The sequence below is a fragment of the Mytilus galloprovincialis genome, chromosome 7 (assembly GCF_965363235.1).
Source record: "Mytilus galloprovincialis chromosome 7, xbMytGall1.hap1.1, whole genome shotgun sequence".
NCBI classification, from domain to species: Eukaryota; Metazoa; Mollusca; class Bivalvia; order Mytilida; family Mytilidae; genus Mytilus; species Mytilus galloprovincialis.
In genome coordinates, this window is record NC_134844.1 from 61,520,627 (window position 1) to 61,531,787 (window position 11,161).

At 31.6% G+C, this 11,161-nt stretch overlaps 1 protein-coding gene and 1 long non-coding RNA gene across 2 annotated transcripts in view; both read left to right on the top strand.

Moving 5' to 3' along the window:
• LOC143084237 (uncharacterized) overlaps positions 1 to 10,116 on the top strand; it is a 29,976-nt gene extending 19,860 nt beyond the window's left edge. Inside the window, exons 9-12 of the mRNA XM_076260645.1 lie at positions 1,550 to 1,673; positions 3,958 to 4,063; positions 5,157 to 5,197; positions 9,943 to 10,116. Of these exons, the coding sequence (XP_076116760.1) occupies positions 1,550 to 1,673; positions 3,958 to 4,063; positions 5,157 to 5,197; positions 9,943 to 10,116 (445 nt within the window). The remainder of the gene's footprint in view (positions 1 to 1,549; positions 1,674 to 3,957; positions 4,064 to 5,156; positions 5,198 to 9,942) is intronic.
• On the top strand, positions 5,497 to 6,601 carry LOC143083422 (uncharacterized). Its single transcript, XR_012980700.1, has 2 exons — positions 5,497 to 5,896; positions 6,253 to 6,601. It is a non-coding gene; the product is annotated as an uncharacterized LOC143083422 (long non-coding RNA).
• Positions 10,117 to 11,161: the final 1,045 nt, after the last annotated feature.

An 11,161-nucleotide genomic window follows, 5' to 3' on the forward strand; every position in this document is an offset into this window, starting at 1 on the left:
ATCGTAAGTAAACTGAACTATTCATGACTTACGACCAGCTTTAGTCGAAAGATTTGTTGTGAAACTGACCCCAGATGCAAAATTAGAATGCGGTGAATTAACTAAAGTTAGGTCCCAAGATGACCTTTATTTTGACAATTGGGATTGTATACTTTAATTTCTTAACTTGTTTTTTTATTAGGACTGCATTTATTTTCACTCACGTTTGTGCAGTCAAAAGGTTTGCAGTTAAAAATGCAAGTATTAATGTCTTACAGTGACTTGACTGTAAGTGTTGCTATCCACCAATTGCAACTTATTCAAAATTCTGACCAAATTGCAATTTGTTTTATAAAATCAAATTGTTCAACTGGTCAGAAATTTGAACTAACTGCAGTAGAAAACCACAGTCAAGTAGTGAAAGTGCAAAGTGATAAAATAAAACATACTTACAATCCTATAAGACTTTAACTCCACTTTAATGATGTTATGACAAAATCTGTTTATCAGTTTGTATAAGTATATTATAGTGATTTCCATGCTGAAGGAACTGTTATTATTTTGAATTGCTATAAAAATGTCCAAACTAAGCTTTCATATAGTTTTTCTTTCTAAACATGTTCTATATTCATAAGAATGAGGTGCATTAAAGTCACTAAGCGTCTTTTCTGAAAATGTCACTCGCCTAACAGTTATAAGAGTTGCAGTATATAAAGAATAATCAAACATTGTCTCGAAATATCAATCTGTTATTTGTACTCGGCTCGAAACAGGTAGAAAGCTCGGCACAGCCTCGCTTTCTACCTGTTTCTAAGCCTTGTACAAATAACATTGATATTTCGAGACAATGTATGGTTATTCTATATATATGTTCCTAACGTAATTATAGATTATCGTTGATTATCTCAACGAGCTTGATTTTTTCGCTTGAGCTGGTACAGCGAAAGTGAGAAAAGCAATCGAGTTGAGATGACCAATGATAATCTGTTTATCGCTATTTTACCTTTGGCGACGTTGTCAATTTCATGTCAATTTCGTTAGCAACGCCACGTGGTCTCCTTAGTTTCTAGCGATAATTTTTCCATCTCAAGCGAGAAGCATGATATGAAAATTATCACAAAAAAAGATCAAAAGGAAAATGCACAAAATAGCGATAATAAATGGTATAGAATATTTATTGGTAATTTCACTTTTTTCTTATTGGAGCAAATGAAATATGGTTTGTGGTGCAAATGAAATGCCAATTGGCGCAAAAGCTAAGCACTGGTTTTCATGAACATTGCGAAAAAATGTAGTTATAAGTATTGAAAACTTCTTTTTGTAATTTCATCATTATTCATAGGGTTTTAAAAGTGTTGACCGTGTACACATTTTAAGAATGAAGTGCTTCCATATGCTTCATACCAAATGAACTTCAGTCAACACTTTTACACCCTAATGAATTTACAAAAAAAAGAATTTAAGAAAGATAATTTATACAATTTATTTTAGTACATACTGTAATTAAAATTATAAAGAAAGTTGAAGTTGAAAAGAAGTAATTTGAATGTTAATTTTTTATATTTTCCAGTTTTTTTTTAAAAGAGAGGTCTAAACTAGGTTTAGTGGACATTGCTACCACACAATGGAATATAGGCAGTCTCCTCCATTCTAAACAAGAGGATGACATATCGTGTGGCTTGTACGTTCTGAAAGTAAGTTTTATGTTTAAATTTGGATGAATTTTTTTTTTTTGATTAAACAACATGTCTACCTAATTCTCTCTAAAATTATTAGATCATATAATTTGAGATTCAATGGTCACAGCTATGTCCAATTGAGAATCAAATGAAACTTAACCACAGTGTCATCTGCTATTGGTCAATTTATTGTCAGTATGAACAGATTGAGAAAATATTATTGATATTGAAAATATTAAACATCACATGCAGTTTATTTTAATTTAAAACATGTATTTAGAAGATGATTTTTTAATGGGGTTAAATGATATCAGAGTGATAGATTTTTCTAAGCAGAATTAATGGTCCTGTGAATTAAAACTACACAGAGAACAATAGCTTTTGTATCTATTGAATGGGACAAAAGTTTAAATAGAGTGAAAATTAGAAGATTAATCCGTGGAAAAGTTTTATTTGGTTTGCAATAAAATTCTACAAAGTAGGACCCATTTTCATGATTGAAAATAGTGCATGCTTATATAAAATGAAAAACCAAGTTCAACAGCTTTGTCCTAAACCTGTGTTTATTCTGTTTATACTTCTAAGCAAGAATCGTTTAACATGTCTTTACTGATCTCTGATTAGTGTAAAACAGATGATTTCATTTGCACAGCATTTTTTCAGCGTTTGGTTCGAGCCCCAAAAGAGAAAGCATCCAAGTATTTGCAACATAGTCCCTTAATAGAATAAGGAGCAATATATAGGAAAGATTCGGGTGTCAATTAATAGCTCATTGCAAAAACAATTTCTATTAGGGGACAACTTATTATTTATTTGAATCTGTAAACACTTGAATTCCTGCTTTACTAAAATCAAAATGATTTTAATTTCCCATTCTAGTGCAAAAACTTGAATATGTAAAATTTAATGTTCAAACTATAATAGTTTTAAAATAGATATCTTGATCACAAAATGTGAAGCATATAGGATAAAGATCGGGTAACCATCACAGGAACTTTATGGTATCGTTTATCTTGTACCATTGTAAAAAATTCCAGGTGGTATATCTCCCTACTTATCTATAATACCAGATTTCTACATTTTACAGGTTTTTGTCATAACTGAACTGTTCTATCTCCAAAATCAAATTGAATTATAATTGACACAGGAAGTTTAGAGAAAAATAGTCTTACATGGTGGTCAGTTAACCTCTTAAATCGGGGAAAAGCTGGAAAGAAAGCAAAAAAGTGAGGTGTTCAATCAACTACTCTTACAGCTTTCAACTCAGATAACTGAAATTTCATAGAAAGATTTTACACATATTGGGATAAATTTAACAAGCCATTGTCAACCATATATTTTATTAAGCAATAGAATTTATATATAAGGAACAATGAATTATTGTGCTTTTCTAGAAATTGGAAAATACAGAATAAAAATCATTGTTAAAACTACATTATTACTGTCAAAAGTCTGAGATTTATTATAGTTTTTACCAGGATTTTGAAAAAATAATTCTTACTTAAATCGAATGAAAGTGTAAATGACCCTGTCAATTTTTTAAAGAAAGCACATCAAGTTATCCAGCTTAAATAAATATTAGGTATAAGTGCCAATGAGAAATAAAGGCAACAGTAGTATACCGCTGTTCAAAACTCATAAATCCATGGACAAAAAACAAAATCGGGTAACAAACTAAAACTGAGGGAAAGGCATTTAATATAAGAGGAGAACAAAGACACAACATTTAAATGTAAAACACACACACAGAAACGGACTAAGCCTTAGACAAAATCCTATGAGAATAACAAATATAACATCAAAACCAAATACATGAATTTGGGATAGAAAAGTACCGTGACACGTCTTATAGTAATGTGAATTCACACTAAAAAAAAAAGAGAAAACAAACGTCACAACGGAAACACAACATTAAAATGTAACACAACGAACTATATTATAACAATGGCCATCTTAGTTGCAATTTGTAATGATAAAAAGGTGGTAAGTGAAATTGTAAAATAATGGCTCTAGGTTTTTAACATCTTTTTCCAAGTGCCTTCCCTTAGTACCATAAAAAAAAATGTGGTATGATTGTCAATGGGACAACTCTCCACAAGAGGCTCAAATGACACAGATATTAAAAACTATTGGTCACGGTAAGGCCCTTCGACAATTATCAAAGCCAATACCACATAATCAGCTATAAAAGGCCCTAAAATGACAATGTAAAGCAATTCAAACAAGACAACTAACATCCTTATTTATATAAAGTATGTATGTTTTAAAGGAACAGCTCTAAACATGACTTTTATTTCAGATGGCTGAAAATGTTTTGTCTGGAACAACGCTAGAATTTGATATGTCTCAAAAAGATTTGAATGACTTCAGAATGTATGTGGGAAAATGTCTCCTGACTGGAAAAGGTATATTGTATTACAAATAATCAGAAATGTTGCTATCAAATGGGATAGAAATTCATAAAAGTACAGTTGTTATTGTCATTATCAATCTCATTTTATAGATTAGTGATTTAGGTAAAATTAAGTTTTTTATTGTCCAGTTTCTATCTTAAAGGACAAAGTAAGATAAGTCCTGTTTTTGGCCCCTCTATTTTCTCATTTTTCAAATTTTGTTTGAAAACAGGCCTTATTGTACCTTGTTCTTTCTTAGGCAGTTGGTCTATCAACTATATTTGGTTCAAAAGTCAGTGCTGTGTCAAATATTCAATTACAATCCAAATTCAGAACTTCTTTAAGCTTAAGTATGGTGTCCATACATGTTTCTCGTTTCTCTGTTGTTTTTTTTTATAGATTAGACCATTGGTTTTTCCGTTTGAATGGTTAGTAATTTTTGGGCCCTTTATAGCTTCTTGTTCGGTTTGAGCTAAGGCTCCGTTTTGAAGGCCGTACATTGACCTCTAATGGTTTACTTTTTTTTAAATTGTTATTTGGATGGAGAGTTGTCTCATTGGCACTCACACCACATCTTCCTATATCTATTAGGCACTGTTGATCTTTTTTTTTTAAATAACTTGACTAATAGGAGATGGCTCTGTGGAAATGTTTCAAGTGGTGTGCAATAATAATTTTCATTAAATACATACATTTTTTATGCCCAATATTAATGGCTATTTATGAGCATAATGTTTTCTTGTCTGTATGTCCGTTTGTTTGTCTGTTCATTCGTATGCCCGCTTTAGTTTAAAGTTTTTGGACAATGTAGTTCTTGATGAGTTGAAGTTCAATCAACTTGAAACTTAGTACACATGTTCCTTGTGATATGATCTTTCTAATTTCACTGCCAAATTAGAGTTGTGACCCCAATTTTAGGTCTACTTAACATAGAAAATGATAGGTTGATTTGGGCATCTGTGTTCAAATGGACACATTCTTGTTCTCTTAGATTTAATGAGAATTAATTTTTTTATGATCATAAAGTAGGCAAGACATTTCATTTCAGCCTGGGCACTCTCGATTTTAATGTTTTGAAAATAAAACAAAAATATTTGTTTTGTAGTTTCATCATTTCAAGAAGATATAACATCTATAGATTCGTCTGTGAGTATTAAAGAATTTAGAATATGAAACAAGTGTAGTTAAAGCATAATAAGTAGACAAATCTTGAAATATGTATATTCAAAGTTGTAAACAATTTATTTGCTAGTGGTTAGATTCTATTTTATCTTTTGCTTGGTTAGTTATGACATTTTTATATCACAGGATACTTGCCCAAATTTTTATATGCCCGTCAAAATTTTGATGGGACGTATTATGGTATACAAATGTTTGGCATCCGTCCGTCTATCAGTCTGTCCGGCGTAAACATGTTGCACTGCAACTTGCGAACGATTTATCCAAATTTTATGAAACTTGATGTACTTGTTTCTTATGATGATCAAATGATCTGTATACTTTTTGGTGAAAATAAGATGAACACTTTTTGAGTTACAGGACTTTGTAACTAAAACAGGGATGTGTTTTTTTCACATGTTGCACCATACATGTCAAGTGACATGATATTCGAGTGTAATACACGCTTTTTCAACGGTTTACATGCAAGGATTTTGTCACATGGCGTGTACACGCTTTTCACCACTTTACACGCAATTACACGCTTTTTCGTTCTTTTCATTTTATGGTCGTTAGTGATATTGCTATTCTCGGGTTTTTTCCTTATTCGGCGATAAATACCGAAAAATTCGAAGTAATTGTTTGGCTGCCACATTGTTTATTTTTCTATATGACAAACAGTAAAAGGTAAGTAGTTTGTGATTAGTTTTAACAATTTTGTGACTTTCTTTCAAATTCACTTTATAGTGGAAATGTGCACAGAAAGAGGTCACTTTCAGGGCCTCCTGTACCATCGTCTAAAGTGCCGATTGTTAAGCCAAAACGATGTGTACGGCAAGGTACAAGATTTATAAATTATATTTTTGAGTTCGAGTTTAAATGATCAAGTGACAAGTAACGCATAATTTGTGCATTCTATGTTGCAATGATAAAAAAACAATACATGTGAGAGGAGATATACAATGTAGCTATTTGAATAAGCATTTAACATGTTTATCTAATGGAAATCAAATTTATAAAACATTTTTCTCTTTCAATTTCAGTTTCAAATCTAGCCAAAACGGCAACAGATTTCTACAGGCCATGGGGATAAAAATATCACAGAACTGTTGGATCAGCTCTCATAGTACCCGCTTTCTTCTGATGAACTACTCAGTTTTAACTAGGCAATAGCAGTGGGAGCAATGGCAGAGATAATAGATGACATTTTCATTGCCAAAAAAAACCCCAACATTATGACATTCTTTCAAATCTTGATGAAGCTAATATCAATTCCTACTGTGGGAGAGCCTTTTCAATTATAAAGAAATTGACACTGGATTCTGATCAGAACTTGACTATGTTACATTTGTATTGTGTGCTGTTATCGAATAAATGCAACTAAACTTGAAACTGGCAGTTGTTTTGAATATGTGCCTAGTGGTGGTGCTTTAAAAGCAACATAACAGACCAGTGTTTAATACAATAAAAGTTCACAGTAGAATATATATTGTTTTTTATATTCACAACATTACCACATTCATATTAACAAGTCCGCATCTACGTCATGCGTTTTCACACGCTTTTTGACATATGTCATGTCATGACATGATTTCCCATTGTCAGAGGTTGACATGTATGTGTTGCACCTTATCTCAGACACGATTTATGATTATGGCTTAAAACTTTACACACTTTCTTAGTTATAATAATCTTAAAATCTGAATTTTTTGGTGATGATTAAATTTTCATTTTTGAGTTATTGAGTATTTTGTAAAAGAGGGGGAGGGGGTTTACACATGATGTGCTGTATCTCAAAAATGATTTATGATTATTGCTTTAAACTTTACACACTTCTTTGTTATATTAATCTAAAGATCTGTATACTTTTGGTTTTAATTCAAAATGTTATTTTAATTATATATTGTTTTTTTGTAAAAAAAAAAAAAAAAGGGGGGGGGGGGGGGGTCCACATGTCCTGGTGTAACTACAAAACAATATATTATTATTGCTTAAACCTTTCTCATAAAAGTATGGGTCACCGGACTTTTTTTCACTCTACAGGTTGTGCAAAATTGTCAGATAGTGTATAGATTATGCATGGAAAATCAAATTGTGTGTAATAAAAAGAAAACGTACTATTAGAACTGATAAAATGTGAGAAGATTGCTCTTATAACATGCTTTCAGATAAGAAAAAGAAAAAATGAGGTCATCAATTTTGTTTTCTTGCTACATATCAATATAGGTAAATTTATTACACTTTCTATTATAAAAATTACTTTATCTGAGTGATCTCCCCTTATTTGGCAAAGTTGAAAAAAATCGAATCAAACACAAACAAAGTGTTTTTGAGAAATTACAACTGTAGTTATGATAAAACACACAATTTTCTATATTTATATCAAAAGTCTTTTAAATTATATACAACTTTCAAAAGGAGTAGGTTCAGTAAGACCCCTTTTTGTCCCCAAAATATAGCAGTTTTACAAAATTGTGAAAATGTAATCTTTAAGCTATATTTTGGAAAGTAAAATGCTTCTGCTACATAAATATGAGCTGTTTTTGACAATACAATGCACAAATATCATTTTTGACAAAAACCATCTGAAAAGTGACGGTTTTTGGCATATTTGATAGATTTTTCATATTTAAGCTTAAATCAGAGCGTTTTTAATTACTAAATCAGTCAAAATCTTTCACATACACGAATTAAATCAATTGAAATAGACACTTAAGTGTTTAAAAGGTGTTCAAAATCTTTCTTTAGATGAACCTAAAATTTGAGGCCAAAATCGGCCCTTACCGGACCTACTCCTTTGTACATTTCATCAAATATCTAGACCAATTTTAGTTATCTGCTTCTTCAAAATCCAAGATGAAGGAAGACACTCGAGCAACCTTAATGTGATTTCAAACAAATTAATGAGGATCATATTTAAGTTTGTTTCATAACAGGGGGATTAGCTGGAGAAAAATTAGACTTCATTTAGATGGACGTGTCTTAAAAATTAATACAGTAGATAAAAAAGAAATTTGTGGGGTTAGGGGAGTAAAAGATTGGAAATAGAAACGTATTTTCTGTTTATGTAACATTTTAAATTCAGATGATATAACATCTTTCTCGGTTCATCTTTCTCTAAGCATATCAATGAGCCGGGGAAATAATTTCAAAAGCAATTAATCTTTCAATTATGATTTTTTTTTCATACACTGATTTCAAATTACACAATTTGTTAAAGTCTTAATCGTCATGGCTAATTACGTAAAAATTGGGAATTAATTTTAATAACAAAAATGAAAAAAAAAAATCTACTTTTTAATCGCAATTTTAGAATAAGTCTAAATATAAAAAAAGTTATTAATTTAAAAATTTCCAAAGTCGTATTTCTCCCTTTCTTTACCCTTCAAGAGACTTTCATAGGATACATGGATTGTGGAATATCGTCCACATTTCCAAAAGGTTCACGTAAATTGATTGCATCATGTGTTTAAACAGTTATTGGCCAATCAAATCGGTATATTGGATTTAATTTGCATGGCTCGTGTGACCCTTTAACCCAAACTACATCGTTCAGGTTAAATAGGGTCACACAGCCGTGCAGATTAAATCCCATATACCGACTTGCTTGGTCAATAACTATAACAAATTTTATTTCAGTATCTGCCTAAATAATCATATTTTCATCAATTTAAAAATCATAAGAAACTCTCAGCTGGAGAACCCAAACATATATTTATATTTATTTCCACAACCTCAACATTTCAACATTTCTCTACGTATATAGTCTCCTTTCAAAGCAACATATTAATTACATCTTTTTAACCAGTCATCAAAAATGTTCTCAAACGGTTCTGTTTTCATTTTAAAGATTATGTTCATTACTTCCTGTCTTAGTACAGGTAAATCGTCGAACCTTTGTCCACGGAGAAAAGATATGCGTGGAATACCTTAAAATCCATTGACGCTAAGTCAGGGCTATATACAGAGGATTTTCCAGACATTCAAATCCAAGTAAATTAATTGCTTGATGACTTTTTAGAGAAGAGTCGGACAGTGCATTGTCTTGGTGACTGTTGTTTAAATTCTGGATTGTAGTTATAAAACCAGCTTTCGTCGGTTGTTGATATGCTGTCTAGAAATCGTATGTATTCAAGAGATAAAAAATTAATAAATTGATTTGACAATTCCATTCTTTTTTAATCTAATGTTCTGCTGTAAGAAGTCACATACTCAATACATAAATTATTTAAATCATTTGCTAAAATGTGGTGTGTTGGAGTCCAAAGAAATGTCACATTTGTCTGCATCTTTGCGAACTGTTAGTCGCTGGTCAATGTTGATAACTTTCAAAACTTCATCTTGTATGGCATTTAATTGCCTGAAAGATGGCATACCTTCCGGCTCATTGTCTTTCAAATGTCTCTTCCGTCCCCAAACATGTGTCACTTGAATACCAATGAACGACTAACTTTGCTATGTTTTTCAGACTTTAAACAATTTTGTGTGTTTCTGTTTGCGTTTTTCCAATGTCTATACAAAACTTTATAGCCTGCTGCTCCACCTTTTCTGTAAATTTCCTATTTTTCAGTGATGCCGATTCTTTATTCCCTCTTTTAATCTTCTGGATCATAAAGAACACTATTATTAATTCATATTAACAGAATTTGTAACATGAGATTTGCTACCAGGGTTTTGAGAATCAGAACACAAGGTTAGTACATAATGAATGAGGAACAATATTTATTTTCAAGATGGAACAGTTTGGTGAGATGTCCACTGACACTGGGAGCTCTGAAGATGTGCATATACAGACCGTAATTTCAGTGGACAAAAGTATTTGTGATGATGATGAACAGAGTACCTTAGAAGACACTACTTCTGCATTAGGTACTTCTATTGTTTTATACATCAGGCCTCGACAATAACGCTTGTCTGATTGTCCAGTACCAGAGGGAAAAAAGGTCGGACAAGTAAAAGCTGTATCAAGCTTGACCGTTGGGACAAGTGCAATTATTCTGCAGAAAATATATTTAATCCAATTTTGATGAACAAAGTAATTATAAACAAAAAACAAGAAAACAAATATTAATTTGACATGTTTCTGGATTCTGTTCATTCAAATGCAAAACCTTTTCTTCAACATGTTTACTTGCAGTAGATAATTTTTAACTGGTTCTTAGTCAAGTACTTTTTAACAGGTAAAAAGTATACTATTCTAGGAAACCAGTCTTATTAATCCGAATCAATGATGCGCTTTGTAGATAAGGTAACTTTACAGGACAGTAAGTTCGTCACCTCGAAAGATTCAGCTACAAGTTTAATAGACAATTTGGCAACGTATGAGACAAATTTAGTAGACATGATTGATAGACAGTTTGACAAGGCAGGAGACATTTCGGGACCAAGACAAATCAGTACCTCATTTTGCTACCTCATTCTGTTGCTTATAATAAATACCGTCATTCAAAAGAAATACATAAAATTCTGGGTTATTTTTAATAGAAATTTTTTGGACAAGTAACAATTTCATTTGGACAAGTAAATTGTGGTATGTACTTGTCCTACAGGACAAGTTGAAAACAAGTTATTGTAGAGGCCTGTACATATAGCTTAGGTAGCATGAAAAAAATTGACGATGTAATATAAACTTGATACAACCTGGATAAATTTAGCTTTTCTCATCACTTTGCGTCCAGCATCGTCGTCATTTGTGAACTTTTACAAAAATCTTCTCCTCTGAAACTACTGGGCCAAATTACATCAAACTTCGCTACAATCATCATTAGAGTATCTAGTTTAAAAAATGTGTCCAGTGACCCGGCCAACCAACAAAGATGGCCACCATGGCTAAAAATAGAACATAGGGGTAAAATGCAGTTTTTGGCTTATATCTCAAAAACCAAAGCATTTAGAGCAATTCTGACATGGTGTAAAATTATTTATAAGGTCAAGATCTATCTGCCTTGAAAT